The sequence below is a fragment of the Nasonia vitripennis genome, chromosome 5, assembly GCF_009193385.2.
Source record: "Nasonia vitripennis strain AsymCx chromosome 5, Nvit_psr_1.1, whole genome shotgun sequence".
Classification (NCBI taxonomy): domain Eukaryota; kingdom Metazoa; phylum Arthropoda; class Insecta; order Hymenoptera; family Pteromalidae; genus Nasonia; species Nasonia vitripennis.
The window spans coordinates 11,195,835-11,216,901 of record NC_045761.1 but is presented as its reverse complement, the minus strand read 5'-3'; the positions used below and the strand labels follow the sequence as shown (position 1 = coordinate 11,216,901).

At 45.2% G+C, this 21,067-nt stretch overlaps 2 protein-coding genes across 4 annotated transcripts in view; one reads left to right on the top strand and one right to left on the bottom strand.

The window, feature by feature from the left end:
• On the top strand, nt 1-6,709 carry LOC100124197 (putative pre-mRNA-splicing factor ATP-dependent RNA helicase PRP1). Of its 2 annotated transcripts, XM_003424541.5 has the most exons (14): nt 1-206; nt 505-734; nt 811-932; nt 1,017-1,168; nt 1,241-1,487; nt 1,564-1,712; nt 2,449-2,461; nt 2,863-3,201; nt 3,281-4,206; nt 4,294-4,513; nt 4,780-4,902; nt 4,990-5,180; nt 5,259-5,421; nt 5,513-6,709. In XM_003424541.5, the coding sequence occupies exons 1-14, from the start codon at nt 84-86 to the stop codon at nt 5,638-5,640; spliced, it is 3,126 nt and encodes a 1,041-aa protein (XP_003424589.1). In that variant the 5' UTR covers nt 1-83; the 3' UTR covers nt 5,641-6,709. The 2 variants fall into 2 exon arrangements, with proteins under 2 accessions (XP_003424589.1, XP_016838365.1); XM_016982876.3 differs by lacking the exons at nt 1-206; nt 505-734; nt 811-932; ... (2 more) ...; nt 1,564-1,712; nt 2,449-2,461 and adding an exon at nt 1,962-2,190 and having other exon boundaries at nt 2,834-3,201.
• Nucleotides 6,438-21,067, bottom strand: part of LOC100124195 (alpha-protein kinase 1) — a 27,411-nt gene continuing 12,781 nt past the window's right edge. The window contains exons 1-3 of one of the 2 annotated variants that reach the window (XM_016982735.3): nt 12,056-12,616; nt 11,401-11,862; nt 6,438-10,143 (exon numbers count right to left, since the gene is read on the bottom strand). In XM_016982735.3, coding sequence (XP_016838224.1) covers nt 8,881-10,143; nt 11,401-11,862; nt 12,056-12,145 — 1,815 coding nt within the window. In that variant the 5' untranslated portion in view covers nt 12,146-12,616 and the 3' untranslated portion in view covers nt 6,438-8,880. Of the gene's footprint in view, nt 10,144-11,400; nt 11,863-12,055; nt 12,617-21,067 lie in introns of those variants that run through there. The other variant, XM_016982738.3, reaches the window with a different exon arrangement.

Sequence of the window (21,067 nt, the reverse complement as noted above, 5' to 3'; positions counted from 1 at the left end):
GCGCTTTTGTACATTGTCGGCGAAATAAGCTGCGCTGAATAAGTGTATTTTGTGATAATAATTGATAAGTCCGGGGTGAGAAGATGTCGGAAAGTATACAGAGTATACAGGGTACTTTTGTCTCGGAGAAAATATCGAAGGTCAGGTGGAAGCACGAGGACTTCACCGATGCGAATTATTTCCTCACCGGCAGCTGGGACGATTCGGTGAGAAATTATAACCTGAAACTTTGCTCCGAGTTTTTGTTGTTTTTTTTTGTGTTTTCTACATTTTGAAGCGCGAATCAGCTGTGATGATTCGATAGGAAATTGTTGTTATTCTTATTTGTTCTAGAATCTTTTTTGTTGTTAAAGTACTTTCGCTTTGCTTTCAAGATACTCCAATGTGTATAACCTCAACTCAGATTGGAGCAACTTTTGAAAATATTCAATATTCTTAGTTGGATTCATATTGTTGACTATATATTTATTTGCTTAGAATAATATCAAAATATTTACAATGTAGGCAAACAAAGTCAGTTATTGGACGTTTCAAAAAAATGATGAAGAAGAGTTGTATCCAGCGTGTATCACATCTTACCCTGTGATCGGTGATGTAACTGAAATAAAATTCATTGGTCCAGACCACTTTGTTTGTTCGTCATCTGCTGGCAATGTTAAGGTGCTGAAACTTCAAGATGAACCTTTTCCAGAAATAAAAGAGGAAAATGCTTGGGACAAAATACACAGATTTCGGTATACTACAGATTGTGCAGTTATGAATTGATTGATTTAATTGATTGTTTAAATCACTGCATGTTTTGTTTTCAAGTTATAAAGAACCAGCATCTTGTACAGCACTTTCAACTTTTGAACAAGATATTGTCACTGTAGGGGAGGATGGCAGAATCAATTTGCTCACTGCCCAGCAAAAAAATCCAGTCAGAACAATTGGTAAATAACACCTTCAAGTAGATGTATGTTAATTTTGATTTAGAAATATTTTTTAAAATGTGAATTATATATCTTTGTTTATAGATGAAGCAGACAGCTGTTCTCTGTACTGTGTTGACTTTTTACGCCACAGTGAAATTCTTACGGGAAATATTCGAGGTCACATGAAAGTATGGGATTTACGCAGCGACCAAGATACACCATCTACAACCATTATGCTTTCGGAGCAAACAAAAGTAATTTTATATGTTTCACATCTGTGATCGAGAAGGATAAAAAAATTAATGTATTATTGTATGTATTCACAGACAGAAGCCACTAGCATAGCACACCATCCAACTCAGAAACACATAGTTGTAGCTGGTGGAGGTGATGGTAGTCTCACAGTTTGGGATCTACGTTACAACACATATCCAACTAGCCAATTAAGCGCACATTCCAAGAGCGTCAGTGAAATTCTCTTCCACAGAGACAGACCAGATAATCTATTCACTTGCTCCATTAGTGGAGAAGTTTGGCACTGGAATAACACGCAGCAGAGTAAACTCAAATTGGGTAAGCAAACATAGAAGCATAATATCGCGTCTTACTGTCGATTTCTGCAATTATTACAAGAAATTTTCCATTGCAGATGCAACGGATACACACTGGCTGAACACGATCGCGAGCAAAGGAAAACTCCAAGTCAACTCCATATGCACTCCCTTGCACAAGCCAGTGAACAGCATTGATATTGACAAAACAACTCTGCTGTTCGGGTGTGATAACGAGGCGATATACGTCGTTAAAAACTTGAACGTCTAGTTGAAACGTTCTAAAACAATCAAACCAAGCGTGTAAAATAAATGTCTAGGAAATAAGTACATACCAACTCGTTATAAAATCCATAATCTAAAGTATTTCATGTTTTTAATAAAGAGAATCTTATTTAAAAGCACGCATACACACAATCTCACCAAATTCCCTATGCGAGCCTAGTGACATTCCAAGTTGTTCAGCCTGTCGCTTCAACACTAGCTGACTAGCCGCGATTAGTCGCGGAGTCGCAAGCATGGCCGCCTCAGTTCGTGCTCTGCAGCTTGCCATTTTGTGACGCCTTGTGTGCGCGCGCGCGCATATTCTTGTCTTCTGTGAGTAAGATCCGTTGCCCGTCCGGGTTGTTCGCGTCGTCGGCACCTCCTAGACGAGACGGAAGTTGCACCGCCGCGATGTCCAAGCGGAGGATCGAAGTCGTCGACCCGTACGTCAAGCGTCGACCGTAAGTATACAATGTGTATAGCTGTGGTCCAAGTATAATAGCTTTGCGCGAGTGTCTTATATTTCGACAATATCTACCTAGCGATTTGGTGCACACCTGTAGGGAAATCGTAAGGGATTAGGGTTGTTGTTGATGTTCATCAGGGTGACTGTTGATAGCGGTGTCGTGGGCTCTAAATTCTAATGAAAACACGGGTTGGCGGGACATATCGCGCGACTTAGGCCTGTCTAACACATGCGCGCGTGGTGCTTTTTCAAGTCGGCTACCTCGTGTTCAGATTTTGTGGTAACTCGAGTGTCGACTCCGGTTTTGTTGTGGCGCTCAGAGTTGTGACTCTGGTTTCGTCGTTTAGCATACTACTGAACATGTTTGATTTACCAAAGATTGCACAAATTTTCTCTCTATCATTTCACTTGTTTCACCACATTGTTTTTGTGATTTAGATTTTTTGCTTGCTGTATTAAGATTCTGCGTAGGTGTGTAAATTGTGCCTGGACATGATGGATAGTTATATGATCTCATGGTATTGATTACACAATGTTACAAAAAGTGCTTGGATAGATATTGATATTGAGTTTTTTTCATGACATCTGCTTAGTCACTAGTGTGCACAATGTTTATTACATTATCCTGACTATTTCAGTGACGGAACAATAGTCAATAGTGCTGCAGCAATAGCATCAACAGCAGCAGCAGCAGCACAGAAGAGTCAAGTGCAATTGAATCCATACACTGGATTGCCCTACACACCTCGTTACCATGAATTTTACAGGAAAAGGATCACCTTGCCCGTGTTTGAATACCGGGCAGATTTTATGCGGCTATTGGCTCAACACCAGTGTATTGTACTTGTAGGTGAAACAGGTTCTGGAAAAACAACACAAATTCCACAATGGTGTGTAGAATACTCGAAGAGTGCTGGCACAAAAGCAGTAGCATGTACGCAACCCAGACGAGTCGCAGCAATGTCTGTTGCACAAAGAGTGTCAGAAGAAATGGATGTCGCACTGGGTATGTATTAAAAAAGTTATAAAGCAGCAGTATACCCTTATGATATCTAGAAAATAAAAGCAAATGATTTCCATTACAGGTCAGGAAGTTGGTTACAGCATTCGTTTCGAGGACTGCAGTTCGTCCAAGACAATCCTCAAATACATGACTGACGGTATGTTACTTCGCGAGGGTATGTCTGACCCCATGTTGGAGGCTTACCAGGTGATTCTGCTTGATGAGGCTCACGAGAGAACTCTGGCCACGGATTTGCTTATGGGTGTCCTCAAAGAGGTCATCAAGCAGCGCTCCGATCTGAAGCTCATTATCATGAGTGCGACCCTCGATGCTGGCAAGTTCCAGCAATACTTCGACAATGCGCCCTTGATGAACGTGCCCGGCCGAACCCACCCGGTCGAAATCTTTTACACACCCGAGCCGGAGAGGGACTATCTCGAGGCGGCTATTCGCACAGTTGTCCAGATCCACATGTGTGAGGAGGTGCCCGGTGACCTGCTACTCTTCCTCACTGGTCAGGAGGAGATCGAGGAAGCTTGCAAACGGATAAAGCGCGAAATGGACAGTCTTGGGCCGGAAGTTGGCACCCTCACATGTATACCACTGTACTCGACTCTTCCTCCAGCCCTTCAGCAGCGCATCTTTGAACCGGCGCCACCCACCAAACCTAACGGTGGAATCGGTCGCAAAGTTGTCGTATCGACGAACATTGCCGAGACCTCGCTCACCATTGACGGAGTTGTGTTTGTCATAGACCCAGGTTTCGCCAAGCAGAAGGTCTATAACCCGAGGGTTCGAGTTGAGTCGCTCCTTGTGTCGCCGATCAGTAAGGCCTCGGCGCAACAGAGAGCCGGTCGTGCCGGTAGAACGAAACCCGGAAAATGCTTCCGACTGTATACCGAAAAAGCTTACAAAAACGAGATGCAGGAGAACACCTACCCTGAGATCCTCAGATCGAATCTCGGTAGCGTCGTCCTGCAGCTCAAAAAGCTCGGAATCGACGACTTGGTAAGTTTTACTTTTGTTCTGTTTTGTGAAAGCTAAGGGTTTTCATAATGAAAATCGATGTTGATCGTCTGTGTCTGTCAAATTTAGGTGCATTTTGACTTTATGGATCCGCCAGCTCCCGAGACCCTCATGAGAGCGTTGGAACTTCTCAACTATTTAGCTGCGCTTGACGACGATGGAAATTTGACGGATCTGGGCGCTGTCATGGCCGAATTCCCTCTTGATCCTCAACTTGCCAAGATGCTCATCGCTTCCTGCAATCACAACTGCAGTAATGAAATCCTCAGCATCACTGCTATGTTATCAGGTATGAAATGTGGCGCCAGGTATCGTATACATAGCAGATAAGGAACATAGCTGTCAAAGCGAATACTCTTGCATACTGAATATTTTTTGATTTACATTTGATATTTGGTGTGAGTAATGTTGTGATCAGGTTATTCAGTGAATTTATTTTTAATATTTTTACTCTACAGTCTTTTGTAATGTTATATTTGAATTATCATTTCTGAGTCTTTATAAAGAGTTTGGTCAGGTACCGTGGTTTTTTATTGATGATTGATATGCTATTAGTCCCGCAGTGTTTTGTGAGACCTAACGAGGCAAAGAAAGCTGCGGATGAGGCAAAGATGCGTTTCGCTCACATCGACGGAGATCATCTGACATTGTTGAATGTCTATCACGCTTTCAAACAGAGTGAGTATTTAGCATCAATTAAGGGTCGAATAAGTTAATTGACTGTGGAAAGATATGGCTTCTCTAAATTTATTATTTTGCTTATAGATCAGGAAGATAATCAATGGTGCTACGATAATTTCGTCAACTACAGGTCCTTGAAAAGTGGAGACAACGTGAGGCAGCAACTGAGCAGAATCATGGATAGATTTCAGTTAAAGAGAACGTCGACGGATTTTACATCAAAGGATTACTACATCAATATCAGAAAGGCCTTAGTTAATGGATTCTTCATGCAGGTAATTTTATCGACGTTTTGAAAAATATTTTCATTGGTAAAATTCATTACAAATAATTCATATACAATTTTATTTAAGGTTGCACATCTTGAAAGAACCGGTCATTATTTGACGATTAAAGATAATCAAATTGTTCAACTTCACCCTAGTAGCTGCCTGGATCACAAGCCCGACTGGGTTATTTACAATGAATTTGTATTAACTACGAAAAACTACATTAGAACAGTGACCGATATCAAACGTAAGCACGTCAGCAAAGACTAATTTGTGATAATTTTTAAGTTCCCGCAAAATTTTGATAACTTATACATTTATTTTTTTTTATCTTGCAGCTGACTGGTTGTTGAGGATTGCACCTCAGTACTACGACTTACAAAATTTCCCTCAGTGCGAGGCAAAGCGGCAGCTTGAGGTTATTCAGGCTAGATTAGATTCGAAACAATATCAGGAAGGCTTCTAACCGCAGTCAACCGAGATCTAGATACACTCAGCCAATGTGTTGAATCCTAGAAAAACGAGATGAAGGTTATTCCTATAATGACGCTTGATGTCAGAAAAAGGAAAAAGTTCAATTGAAACATCACTGGAATAATTTGAAAGTGGATGGCAAATGTTATTTATGTACTGTTTTAGAATTCTGTGACTAAATAACGCGATTGTCAATAAGTAACATCTACAAGAAAAATGATAAGGTTAGGCTAATTTTTCTAATGTGTAAAGAATTCATATTTTAATTCTTTAAACGGAAAAGAATATAAAGTGCGTTTAAAAGTCGTAAGAAAGCAGTTTGATTAAAGAGCAAAATTTATAAAACCTTTGAAGAAGATTTTAAGATCCACGATTTTACTAGTACACAATGATCCTTATAACCCACTTTCAAGATAGTTTTTTTTTATTTGCGATATGTTTTTATGATGATTAACGAGTTGTGAAACAATTAAAATCTAAGATTATAAACGCATTGCGTAATCAGTATCAGTATTGCGTAATCAGTAATCACCTATAAAACTGCATCGCTATCAATAGTCATAAAAATCAACCCAATTTACAAAAATTAACATGCATTATCAACTGTTTTATGAACTGTACAAGAATAATGCAAGTTTTTGCTGCTGAAGCTAGTTTTGTAAATAGAATATATTATAAAAAAAAAATCATGAGTTTTGGCGGCATAAATTTTCATATATAATTTTAATGATTCATTTATATGAATGTAAGCTAAGCCCTCATTCCAATAAAACTTTTTTGGACTAAGAAATGGCCAATCAAACAATCTTGCTCAATGGAAATGAAAGTTCGTAAAATAGTACATATAGTTTTTCACATTTTCACACTATATTTTGCGCACTAAAGGCTTATTTAACTGAAAGTAATGAAAAAGTCAGCACAGTGTTTTGATTGTACAATGTAGGTTAAATATTTGCGAAAATTTTGTTAAGCGAAAACATGTCAATGGTATATTGAACATTTTGTTTTTAATTAGATCGATGTTGTATTTTCATTATTTTAATAGAAATATATCATCGCTAGTAAAGTTTTATAATTTCAAAACAAAAAATGTACATGCATATCTGGATCCATCAACTTTTTGGCATTCGTTGCGCCACAATAGATATATTTTTTGTCATATAGCTCTTGATCTATGTTCTAGTACTCGACAGCTAAGCAACGCGGAATTAAAAGCAGCGCAAAGTCTCGTAAATCACCGAATACGTCGTGCTTATACTTACGGAGCAAAACAAAATTCAATCTACCCAGCGATTTCTATATAAATTTCAGAAAATTCACGTTGCGCAACAGCGACACGTCAGTCTCCTCTCGTTCAGAAGCATTTTCAGCAAAGCAATCTCTGAGTCTCTCGCGATCGCATTACTTCACCGTAACTTTCGGCGTCCCGTTCATTTTTTCGCCAAGAAAGCGCTCGACTCCTTAAAAAAAAGACAATATATCGCTGCCGACGACGACAACAATGGCTTTCACGAGAATTTCATAATTTTTCAGCGCCGGCAAAAATGCTCCTCCGGCTCGCGCCGCGCGCGGAGAAAAGAAAAAGGAAAGTGAAGAAGCCCGTTGGCGGCGCGGGAAATCTGGTAGCGCGCGCTTTATGTCATCGATCATCGGCGTGAGAAAGATAAGGAGAAAGAGTGTATAGTGTGCATAGTCAGGGAGAATAAATTAACATATTTAATTCGCCGTCGTGAATTATACCGATATTTTTCAGCGGCTAATTTAATGTCGGCTATAATTCACGGCGCCTGTAGAAGTAGTTAGGAGGATGTTGAGATGTGGAGCGATGTGTGCGATGCTTCTGAATGAGGATGCGAGGCGGAGAGGAAAGTTGTCGCTTTGAAGCGGATGACCGAGTGGAGTTTTGCGTGTGCGTGCGTAAACAGTCGTTGCGTAATTTGTTTACTGTAGTTGTTTTGCATATTTTAGAATGGGTCGCGCACTTTTAACACGTTCTTAGTTTCTACGTCAAGAGTGCACCATAAATTCGTGTACCAAAGTCGAAAAGTGAAACTTCTCACGCATACTATGTACTACTTTGAGAATGAGAGAAAATTGACGCGCGAACTCGCTATTTTCACACCTGCCAGTCAGGACGATAGACGCAGAAACACGCAGCGGTGCGAAATTGAAAAACCATAAAATCCCTTGCGTGCGCGGAGAAATCTCGTAAACGAAATCGAGGTCGCGATGCACAGGTTCAATTTCAATTTCGCGCCACGCGCGCTGTTACAATACCGTTTTCATTACACGCCTCTATACCTGTACGATGCGCCTCTATACATGTACGAGAGCCACGACGGGACTTTAAGCAGACGGCGAAAGTCGCGCGCGCGCTCTCGGTTGTAAGATCATTTTCGAGATGCACGAAAAATTCCGGACCTCCGACCCTGCATGCGCACACAATGATGTCGTTTGTTCTGTCGATATATGGGTTGCCAGAGAGATGCGCTGGTTTTCCTGCGCTGCGGTCTTGTATACTTTACTCGCGTATATTATAATTGTACTCGCTGAGGTGTATGTATGTGCTTTCGAATGAGGATATTAAGTTTTTTTTGGAGTTTAAAAAAATAAAGAAGCAAGCACGAGTCGCTTGTTTTGTGTTAATACTATTTATTAAAACAAAATATAAAGTTGGGCATTTGTTTTTACAGGTACATGGGATAAGTATAAATATACATTTAAGAGAAAAAAAAGTTCATGCTTGTAAACTGTTAAAGTTCGAAACAATAATATTAATAATAATAATAGCGATACACTCTACTATACTTATAGACTCACGCAAAATTAACAGTTCCACTTAAATAATAATAATAATAATTCACCGCGACAGTGTATAACAGAAGTATATTCATCAAGTGTTTTTATGAACGCGTCATAAATAGCTCGTGAAAGGTCGGACTAATCAAGCGAACAACGTTTAATACGAGGGTGCTATACATCAGAGAAGTAAAAGAATGAGAAGAAAGAAAAAAGTTAAGAAAGAACAAAATCCATCCGTCCGGCAAGTCCCTCCGCAGAGCGAAGAAAGCGGCGGATCTACTAATGCAAGAGAATAAATTATCTCGCGAAGGGACGTCCCGAACGCTTGGAATCCTCGAGGACGCCGCACCTATATGTACATCGCATGCGAGTGGAATAATCACTCGCTCGAAAACTCGTCATCAAGTCCTGCACAATAGCTTGCAGCACTTCACTTCTTCTTGAGTCCGGAGAACTGCTGGAAGCCGTGTTTGCCCGGCAGAGCGCCGACGTTCAATGCCAGCACCTTGGACACGATGTTGATGTCCTCGAGGTGTCGCGTACCAGCGCCCTGAAGATCGTTCGCGATGCCGGACTGGTAGAGAAGCTCCTGGATCTGTCTGGCGGGCGTGTGCTGCGGTGGGCTCTGTCCAGGCGACGACTGGAGCTGGAGTCTGTACTGCTGGCGGAGTGGACGGAACGGGCCCTCGCTCTGCTGCTCCTGGGATCTCTGCTTGACGAACGACGGCTGGGACTGCTGCTGGATGTTGTTGAAGCCGAAGTTGCCAACGGAGTTGAAGGCCTCCTGACGGTTGAATCTCGCCAGCGGTGCCTGCTGCTGCTGCTGCTGCGGAGGGAAGAACTGGGGCTGAGGCTGCTGCTGGAGAGGGGTGCGCACTGGGCCCTGCTGGAAAGGCTGGGCAGGCCCGACGCTGGGAACCTCGAGGCTCAGACTCGGCTGAAACTGGACGTTGTTCGTCGCCTTGAAGGTCTGCTGCTGCTGGGGCTGGGGCAGCTGCTGGAACCTCGGCAGTTGCTGGATGAACTGCTGCTGCTGTTGCTGCTGCAGCTGGACCCTCTGGAGCCGCTGCTGCTCGTGGAACCTCCTCTGCTCTTGGAGGAAGTAGTCCTGCTGCTGCTTCTGGCGGAGCTGCTCCTCGTAGGCCTGGCGTTGGCGCAGCAGGAACTGGGTCTGCTGGCTCTGCTGAGCCTGAAGCTGGGCCAGCTGCTTCTCGAGAAGCCTCTGCTTGAAGTCCAGCTGCTCCTGGAGGCTCAGAGGCTGACCGCTGGCGGAGCTCTTGTAGAGCGGTACCACGCTCTTGGGGATGCCGCGCTCGTCCTGCTGGACGGTGAAGGCCGCGACCAGCGGCGCCTGGAATATCTTCACGTCCTCGGCCGACTCCTCCTTGTTGCGAGGGATCTTGGAGGAGGTGTGGTTGCTGGCCTTTGGCAAGTTGGTGGCAGCGGTGGGACGAGGCGCCACGAGGCTGTTGGCTGCGGCAGAGGCGATGCTGCCGCTGGCACTGACGGACAGGGTCTCCGTGATCGGGGCGAAGGTCACGCTCTTCTGGATCAGATTGAGGTCGGAGGAGGCCGAGGAGGAGGCTGGCGACGAGGTCGAGCCGATGCTGCGGGATTCCACTGTCTCCAGGAGCTCACCGGGCTTGGTCTCGTAGATCGCCGAGGCCTTCTCCGAGGGCACGACGTGGTGGACCTGCGAAGTTTTTTGATTTTCTTTTCTATTCACATTTTTCAAGAGCCTATTATTAGCGCATGCATCGGTGGGATAATGATCGTATGTGTAACGGAAGCGTTTTCCGGGTTTCGACGCGAGAGTATAATGTCGGCTCTTTTTTCCTCGCTCGAATCACGCTGACGTAGCTTTGGAAAAAGCAAAGTGAGATGTATCTCAAACTGCCTGTTCCATTTCAGATGGAAAACGTTTATACGCTCGCGAGCATCATGGTTATATCTCGGAGGATTTTCAGGAAAAAAGAAACCTCTATAGCTTGACGAGACAGCCCGAGCGGCTGCCGTGCGCGCGCGTGTGTATGAATATATTTACATACATTTCCAGACGTTTTCCTCTTTATTAAAATAGAAGGAAGAGAGATCGGCGCGATAAGAGTTCACGTATGAGGCAGCCCCGGAAGCGCGTCGTGCTTTTTGTTTTTGAAAAATTCGCTTTTCATCGCTTCCATAACATAAACAAACTATGATCGCGGAAGTTTTTCAAACCACGTCGCTCATCCCGTACATTGCAGAAGTACTGAACCGGTTTCGATTTTACGTATAAACTTTCGTGTAAATAAAAATGGATGGAAAATCCTTCGCGGAAAAGCGTAATCCATACGCGTATAGAAGCCGTTTAACATAATAACGCCTACTTTCGATATATTTTATGGGTAAAAGTTTTACGTAAAAGCCGCGGCGGCTACTCGAGCGACGCGATGTGTATGCACGTCCAGGTAGTTCACGCCTGTAACTATATATAAACGATGATTGATGAGCAAGCTGTATAATAAGTTCTCCGCGCGCGAGAGCTCGTGATGGCCTGTGTTAAGTATCATAGATGTATAGAAGAGCAAAAAGCGGGAGTATACAACACATACGCAGTGTATATGCCCGCGCGACAAAGTTTAGAGTTCGAATCGAAGGTGAAAGTACAATCTCCGATCCTATAAGCTTCTCTCGGAATTGGTAATTCAACTTGTATAAACAAGCGTCGCGCGTGTGTATACCAAGTGGATCCTCGATTTCGAGTGGAAGTGGAAAAGTTCGCCAACAAAGTTTTAAAGTTATGACACGGCTCGGAGTATAGTCGGTACCAGAGAGCGAGTATTAATTAGGATGACGCCGATGCGCTGTTCCTGGAGAAAGTCAGACGCCGCCGCCGCCGCCGCCGCGCCGTTTTACGTGGAATAAATAATAATAGCCGCTCGCAATGGCTTTTAGTCTTCGCCTGTTATACCTGGACACCCTTGGTGTAGTCCTTGGGCGGTTGCTGCTCTCCGGTGGGCTGCTCGGGTGCGTCGGACTGGGCGTACTTGTCGCTCTCGACGAAGCTCGAGTTCTGGAGCTTGTCCTCGCTGGGCGTCTCGTCCTCGCTGGGGAAGCCGTCGAACGAGAAGCTCGAGCTCTTCTGTCTCGATATCTCGAGGAAGTCGTACTTGTTCTCGTCGATGTTGACGCTCTCGGTCGATCTCTCCTCGTCGTTGACCGGTTGATCGGTCTGCTGCTCGGCTGATTCGGCCTCGAGGTCGACCAGAGCTTTCAGCAAAGCTCGGCGGAGATTCTTGTCGAGCTTCACCGGCGGCGGTGGCAGAGACGCCGATTCCGGGGACGAGGGCGAGGCCACGAGGTCCTCCACCAGGTCCAGCGGGTTCAGGGCCGTCGCGAATGCCGCCGTGGCTAGCAACACTGCTATTGTTACCTGCGAATCGAGAGAGTTGGGTGTATTAGTTTTATTGTGTTTGTGTATATTTTTATTGGGGTCTAAGCGATGCTTGTGTGTGTGTGTGTTTGCGGCATCGAGAGCTGATAGGCAACGGACGACTTTCCTTTGTCCATACATCACTTTTTTCCTAATCACACGTGTAATCGCGCGTAATAACAGGTATACGCACACATACTTCAAGCGATTCTCTTCTCTCTCTATAAAGTACAGTTGTAATTTCCGTAATAACACAGCAGATCGGCGAGGACCGCGCGAGCATAATACGCAGACACTAATATTTTAAATCCACAATTAAGGCCATCGCATAGAATAGTTACAAAGGAAAAGCGCGCACGACATCGATACACGCGCGCGACTCTTCTACCATCGCATACACAAGACGACACCTCGTCGGCAACAAACGCGTTTACATTCCCTCAAAACAATGCGACGCATAATTAAGCCATGTAGTAATACAACGCCAGTGGTATACACGATCCGGCGTAAAAACGCGCCTAATTAATCACACACCAACACTCCGAGCTCTCGTCGCGCCTCTAATTAACGCGGCGCGGGGGAATCCACGGCTGCTCGCGCACAGCAGAGCGATTTCGCGCGCGACCGTTTTACGTAAGCCTTTCGCGAGGTACATACATATATACACGCATATACGCGTGAGAGAAATAACAAAACGCAGAGCGACGCGGAAGGTGCATCGCAGCAGAAGAATAAGGACTTTGTTGCGCGCGCGTGGAATGCCGTCGTTTCTTTTTCTCCTTCGACGCGCTTTATTTGTTTCTCGAAGCTCGCGTTTGTGCTATTATTTATATCTATCGCCCTTTATATACCGCGGAGGCTATTGTTCGATGAGAGGTTAATGGCTGTTCGATATGGGGTGTGATACGGCGCGGATTTATGTAACGCGTTTCTCTCTGATGCGTTTGATTTTTCTATTTATTTTACCTGCATCAATGTCGAACTCTGAAATCGAAGAGTAGAAATTATCGGCCAATTAGCGATTATCAATCGGACAGCGCAAAGGTTTACATAAACGATAACTGTTATGCAAAATAGCTGCAGCTGAGCAGCGGACCCATTGAAAATTAATCCCACTGAAGCTATTAACCGGGATCCGTTTATCTAACGGATGTATCGAATTCTCGAGATTATGCTCGTATATGGCACACGCATTTCCATTCGCGAGTGTATGCCTAAGTACGAATTCAAATTCGCGGCTAATCTATCTAAATCGCGGCTGTGCATAGCCGCACTGGCTTTACTAACGGAGGAAGTTGGAGGAAAAATCCAGGACACGTCTGAAAACTTTTTCTCGATTTTTAATGAGTTTTTTATACACTTATGTAAGTCGAACTGCGCGTTTGTGTGGATTTCTCTGGGATGACTAAAACGCACGGCTCCTCACTTTTTTCGACAGGCGATACGCGTACGCGGGAATTAAAAGTTCGTTTACTTTCTATACGTGTCGCGCTTCGGTTCTTCTTCCTTTTTTCGATTTATTTTTTACCTTGTAGCCTTATAGCGAGTTCTGTGTAACAAAGAACAGTTTTTCTACTTATTCGACCCAGTGAAAGACTCCATATAGGAATTACTATCGACTCGAGATTGCATCTCGGCATCGCTACACTTTTTCATCGCCGATCTCGACGAATCCGCGTATTATATACTCACAGTCTCACAATATTCCCAAGCATCGCCAACCCAATAATCAGATAATCAGTCGGCGCGAATTACGTAAACAATCGATTCCCAATCGAACTGTAGACAAAAAAACACAAATCCGAAGACGGAACTCACAGCCAATAAGACACACGCACTAATATAAACTCGGCTGCATCAGCTATAACGTAGTTCGCTCCAATCATCGACGATTATAACCCGCGTCTTTACGCAATCGTGAGAATCTCCGCCAGTTTTGATTTTCCAAGAACGAACGAATATCTCATTTCGAACTTTCCCGCGGGACCACGTGCGTGTGTGCGCGCGTATGTATAATTGCATCAGTATAGGTGAATTGAGTCACTGGAGCGTAATCACCAGCGCTAATTACACCGATCGCGAACCGTTACGTGCCCGAGCGAGAGCTATATATATATACCTTCCGTATTACCCGCAGCAGGTGCGTACGGCTGCGTTAGATTAGCGTCTTTTTTCGGAAGTCTAAAACGAGGATCTTCACTGCGCGCGAAAAACAGATCGAACCTTAATTCGAGGACAACAATTAGGCGATTTCTCTTCGTGTACGAATTCGTATACCTTTGATGGTTTATGGCTTTTTCCAAAACGGCATCGCGCGCACTGTACACACACACACACACACTTTCATCCCGAGTGGTAGTAGTGGGTAATAAGAGAGAAAGTGCTGCAGCACAGCAGCAGCGGCAGCTCGAGAGAGAAGCCCATATTCAGAGCCGCCTTATTAACAATGGAATCTCGCCGGTGCGGAGAAAAACAATAATAAAATGTATACGCATACATTTAATACGAGAAAAACGAGGGACAGCTGTAATATATATATATATATATATATATATATATATATATATATATATATATATATATATATATATATAGAGAGAGAGAGAGAGAGAGAGAGAGAGAGAGAGAGAGAGAGAGAGAGAGACTAATGGGATAACGCCGCGCATACGTACGAGTGCATATCTGGTCTATGGGTTAGGCGTCTGCAGCTAATGCGATTTGCGAATTTTCTCTTTTATCTATATCTAGCGAGCCATTTCTCACGTGCGAGACTCGCGTGATGTGATATGGCCAGTGCAGTGGTGAAACGCACGTGCACAACGTGATCGGCACGCAATGACATACATCGCGCGGAGAGAATGACGCGATGGCGTGCGTTATGGGGCTGCGGACTATTCGGCGCAGGTGACGATGGGAAAGTAGTTTGGCAGATTCAAAATCGCCTCGGCGAAAGCACAAAGCTTTCCACCTCGGCGCTAAACTGTATCGCGTAAACACACAGAAGTGTGCTGTGCGGTTCCATAGACCTCGCGGAAATAACGCCGAGCATCACGTCCTCTCTCGTGTATAATAAACGTCGAGTCGGCGACTTTAACGGCGGCGGACTTTTCATCGCCGTCGTTATTAACTTAAAGCCAGGTACGATCGTTACGCTAAGAGAAAAATCATTATGATTAGGCCTGAATTGCCGGCCGTAAAGCTTCTCTCTCCCTTTGGACTTTTAGAATCTCCGCGTGTATACAATATATAACGGGAGATACGGCCGTTTTGCGAATTACACTGCAGCAAGGGTGACATAACGCGAGCGTGTATACAGTATTCGCGCGAAAGTGCTTAACAAAAGCGTTGCGGCTGTATTTTTCTAAACGGCGTGTAATTACACCCGCCTCGGATATCGCGGAGAATCCGCGAAACGTCGCAATCAAAGAGAAACGAGCGCTTCGGCCAGGCAATCTGTCTAACGAAGAGCGACTCTCTCATCGCTCTATGGAAAGATGGAAAATCGCGCGGTGTAAGGTTTCGCGTATATCGGGATGTATATAGAGGGGAAACCAGCGCTTTGTCTCTGAGTATAGGCCCATTAGCGGCTGATTCGAACACGACGTCGTTTCGCGCCTCGAGCGGTTCTCCCGTTTCTGCCTCGTTGATTGTCTCTCGACTGCGTTTTTCAAAGAGTAAATTTTGAATTTTTTATACATAGACACAAATATAGTTCGAAACATAATACCGAGGAACTTTCTCGCCTCCTCCATCATCGTCCCGCTAACTCACGTCTCCTTTTTCCGCGTGACTTGCAGTCTACCGTAACACACGCGGTTCCGCGGATGCTACCACTCGTTGCCGTATATTTACAAGTCCATAAAGTTCCCTGATATACGTATATATATATGCAGCGTCACAATAGCTCTGGCGCGCGTCGCGGATGAAAAACCCGATCGCTAATACTCGCGCTAACTTTCGAGGACGTTACTCTCCGCGTTTCAACCTGATGTTTTCCCACAGATGAAAAGTCCCTCAGTGCAACGCGTGTGTGTACGTGGGTCTGTGTATTATATACGAGTTTTAAAGAGTCGAGAGCGCGACGCTTTGTGTTTACTACAGAGACGGCTTGCGGTACACCTGCGGTGAAGCTCGGCCGGATGAATGGCTCCGAGAGAAGCGAGTAGCGTTGTACCGCGTCACGAAGATAAATAAGCCGTGTGTGTATGTATTGTCGTGAAGAGCGGCGCTTTCGATTCATTTTTTGTCATCTCCTTTGAATCGCGTCGAAAAATCAAGGCGGTAATGTACATCCTATCGGAGCCCTAACACACAGGCAATAACGATAATTCGCTTCATTAGAAATGCGCCGCGCCCGTATACGCGCAAACGCGCCGGTGATGAAGTGCGCGATAAATCCGAGGCTGGAAATTCTCCGAGAGAGGCGTCTCTCGTTGTGCATTGCCTTATTAATTTCCCGGATTTTTCCGCATCTCTGATGATGATTTAGAGACGCGCGTCTATTGCCGGGGTAATTGATGGCGCGCTGACGCGGGAATTTTGAAAAACAGCTCGCCGTAATGAGCTTCATGGGCGGAGAAAGAGAGACGCGAACAGGTGTGGAGAGGAGTGTCGCGTGGGTTAATGGCGCGAGCGAGGGGATTGAGCGACGCTTTAGCCGGAGATTTTTCCGCCTCTCCATATAGAGATATGATGGGTTGTTTATTGGTTAAACGCTCGAGTCACACGTATGATTGCGGAGAAGGAAAAATCAAGTGTCAACACGAGTGTCCGGAAGAAAGCACTCGAGAAAACGTCGCCTCGTCAATTTTTCCCGTACGAGCCACCCGCGCGACAGCCGTCAACCCGATTAGCCCTCGTAAAGCAATTTCACAACACACACTCGCACATCTCGCGCCGGGAGTGTCATATAAACGACGGAGAAGACGCGCGCAGCCGTAAATCAGATATACATTTTGAGTTGAGTCGCGCGCTCAGGCGGGAAAACTCGCGGGAGCGGCCTTAGACGCGATGAAAGTTAGAAAGTACACTCGCTCGCCGCCGACTCGCGGGGAGTGTTACCCGCGAGGGCTCCTCTTTTCGTCTATACGTGTATAATACTTGTACATTTCAGGAAACGCGTTTTTCCGAGCGTCGTTACTCCGAAAATTTACGAGACAACTCGCTGTGTGTAATTGCTCGACTCCGCGCGGCGCTTGTGTGTGATGATTTTCGCGTTTTCTAATTTATTCCATAAAGTAGGCTGATTACGTGATATTTTTCGGATTCAGCGTGTGTTTATTTATCGACGTTTATTAACGATGCGCCTCGCGGCGATCTCGAATTATGAGGGATTCCGGAGAACAACGCGTTTTCGAAAGTTGACGCGCTGTATTATACGAGCGCCGAGTTACGATCCAACGCGACTGATGTATTTCGGCCTTTCTGTAGAATTTTGAGAATCGGAGACTTTTGGAGATATGGAGAGGGAGAGAGAGGAAAGAGCTTACTTCCATGAAAGTGGGGTAATGCGGACTTTCGCGCTTATTTATGTGATTGCGATCGCCGCCGAGATCTCGACCTGTGTGAAACGCCGCGCGATCGTATCTAACTAGGCATATAACGCCTAATTTTATCGAAACTACTGAAACGTCCCGACTACAGAAATAAAAAGTGCAAACTCAACTCTTCGATTCGTAAATCGAAACCGGCTCCATTAATCATCGGCCGTTTATAGTAGAACAAAAGTTCGACGCCATCGATAAAAATCGATAATGGCAATACTCAATGATCGTCTCGCGTCTATTTCTCGAAAAAAATTCGGTCGCCGTCGCGAAAAGTCAGCGCCTCTTCGCAAAGAGACGCGCCGGGATGAGCCTCCTTTTCACGGAAGAGCTCAAGTGGGAGACACGCCCGGGGCTAGGACTTTCTAAAACGCGGGAGAGAGATGAGCGGTGAAGTCGTTTATCGCCGCCGAGGATCTGTGACCGAGTACCTATACGCTCCTTTATGCGCGGCTCGCTGACTTTGGCTGATGTTTCTCTTTTTTTTTTAGGACGATGCGTGATTTATGTCTCGGCGATAAATTATTTGTTTTTCGCCGAAGATTCGGGCCCTCTCGGTCGATTTCAATGACGAAAAACCGCGGAGCCTGCTGCACCTGTCCCCTGCAATTTGCGAAGAGTAATTGAAATCTTCGGGCGCGCTCGGCGGGCATCAATTTTCTTATCTCGGAGATGCGCTTTCGATCCTCCTCTCCGCGAAATTACACAGTTAGTCAGCGCATAACTTGGCCGTTTCTCTCGATAGGCGTGAACTCGTCGATCGAGGCCACGGGTATATAATACAAGCCTCCGAATTCGAACGATACATATAATACGCACAGTGTTAGGATGATTGACGAACGCGCGATCGGTATCATGATCGGTGACGACGATCGGCTCATTGTCGGCTGCTCTTTTCAATTTGCCTTCGATAATACTCGTATACACGTTATAATATAGTCGAGAGCCGAGGCTGTGAGAAAATCTCGACGACGTGCCCGGAGGCTTCCTCGTGTTAATTCGGAATTCGTTTGCCATACCCCGAGGGGGTTGAGAGTCGACGACGTGTCATCACTCGTTATAAACGCGCGAAGAGGTGTGGCTGGAAATTTGGCGACGCGGCACTTTCCACTGCCCCAACCGACCTCCCAAAAAAAAACGGTACATACCTCGTGAAAGGGCTGAACAATACCTGCGCTGACCGGAAGCGTAATACGTATAATATAAACGCTACATTTCACGGGCGCGCATTAATCATAAAGAGCAATGACTTTCTAAAAATACAGCTAGTGATTCCACACCCACGAGCTCGGGGCTATACATAAGCGCGGCGTGTGTTTATTTAGATGGATGAGACGAGTACGCACGAGTGTACTCGATGCCGCTGTGGTATGCGGATAGGAGCCTTGTGCGGGCGAGATTAAGCGATCGGCCTATGACTTTTCTCACGCAGCGCTGGATAATCTGTTTACTTTTTGCCGATGTAACGCCGGATTAATGGACGCCGAGGAGAAAAGGTATTTCTGTAACCAAGCGTTCATGAATATTGTGACTGAATGTTTCTACTGTGTTGGCCACGCTTCACCGGATTTTTCCATCGAGATCTCGACGCGCAATTTTTGCACCCACATACGCGCTTAACGATTAAATCTTTAATTTCCTCCAACACGAACCGTTAAACAGCCCATTACTCAAGCGCGAGCGATAAGCAGCCGCCTGCAGGGTACTGACGATGCAAAAGCCCACATTAAACGAGCTGATCTTTCATACCGAGCATAAAGAGATAAGACGGACAAGCCGACGCAGTACTTATTATTCGTCGAATCGCAGCAGACGTTTCAATCGTCATCTCGCCGTGATTAGACACCCGATGCGCATACGCAACACATCGGCACAAGGAGGTCGAGTATCTCGCAGTGATAAATAAGTCCGCGATACGCATCGGCGTATACGAGCACGCTTGCGCGCGACAAATTTCGCCGGGCACACGATTGCTATCTAGGTATGAAAAAGGACGTCGCGGTAGAGATCAAAGATACGCGATCTTTTTCGCTCTCCGTCGCGGAGATGATTTGTGTTTGACGGGCGAATACGGGACAATGGGCGAAATTCAGGCAGATACGTATATGCTGGGACACAGCGGTAATAATAACGTCAAGCGAGGCGAGGGACAAAGAGAATTCCCCGAGTCGAAAGTCGCCGATCGCACGTTTAATAACCCGTCCTTATCGTACACCCGCATATATAGCAGAAGCTCGAGAGCCCGTGTAAAGAAAGACTTATATATAGGTCTCTCTGTACGTATATGAGGATCGAGTGGGAGTCTCGAGATTTTACGAGAGAAAAGCATTGCGAGACACACCTTTTGTATACTCGCAGGTGTCGCGCGTGAGTACATGACTATGGTTTCACTTTCAGGAAGAGTATAACGCTGGTTTATTTATTTTTCGTCGGTTTCTCTTTCCGAGCATCGCTATACGCGTGTGATCAATGAACTCTGCGCGATGAATTTCGCGAGGCGTTTCGAAACGTCTGCTTGTCTTTTTTCGAGGCACAACGCGACGAGCCGTTGGATTTTCGCCCGAAAAAAGACGCCATGCCCATATACGTATAATCTATACGTAATGGCGGCGCTTTTTCATATTTAACGTCGCACTTATGTAAAATGAATTTACGGCCGAGGCTCTATACATTCCGCGTAGGGAAATAACGTTCGCGTATATTTATAAATGTTTATAGAATCGTCGCGTAATTGTGTTTCGTCGCCTGTGATTAATTCACCGGTTTGTGTACAGATGCCGTATGGATAAATTTTTCAAAACGGTTCCTTTTGGCTCTTATCTTGTCTCTCGCTCTAGACCTGCATTTACAGACGTATGTAGCGCTCATAATCGGCCTCGTAAAAAGGTTAAATGCACATTTAATAAGACGTTCCTCCTAATAGCTTCTTCGCGGCGGGGATCGTAATCTTTTTCAAATTGCCCGCGCCACAACACACTTTTATATAATAACGATCCTACTGTATATCACGCGCACGTGTATACTGTATTCCGATAATGACACCCGAGTACAGAGGCTTAAACGCGTATAAACTTACTACGACAAAGAAGAAGAACACTCGCAAAGTGTGAGAATTTTTCGTCATCCATCTCGGTTAACGCCACAGGCGCTCAATTAAGCAAATTGAAAATATCGAGTTGGAAGCCGCTTCTTCCATATAAATCACGCCGCGGAAACGGCTCGGCTTAATGAAAACGCTCTTTACAAGCGTGTAATTCCAGTGTGTGCCCGTCTCCGGGCATGAAATTCCGCGACGTTTATAACTGCGCGCGCTTATGTTCTCGGGATAATTATCGCTGCTGGGAGGAGCTTTCTTATTATCGTTATTATTGTTATACGGTAACATCGATCGCAAGGTGTGTTATTAGGCCGAAGCTTTATCTCGAGCGTCCGAATTTCATCGCCTCGAGCTTGTACATACATCGACACATGCAAAATCGGTAGTAGCCAGACGTGTAATCAGGTGATTTTCTATACCCGAGAAAGGCATACAGAACCGATTCACATACACCATCAGAATTCGCAACTTGGAAAACTCGCTCGTCTCCGTGATCCGCGCGAGAAAGTATACACGTACAATAATATTAAGCATAGATCGGCACAATGTATAATAATATCACGTG

Bases quoted from the DNA above. Each gene is read 5' to 3' on its own strand.
- LOC100124197 (XM_003424541.5), top strand. From the start codon at position 84: ATGTCGGAAAGTATACAGAGTATACAGGGTACTTTTGTCTCGGAGAAA. The intron at 1,169-1,240 runs GTAATTTTATAT...ATGTATTCACAG, and splicing joins TGCTTTCGGAGCAAACAAAA to ACAGAAGCCACTAGCATAGC. The intron at 3,202-3,280 runs GTATGTATTAAA...TTTCCATTACAG, and splicing joins AGAAATGGATGTCGCACTGG to GTCAGGAAGTTGGTTACAGC.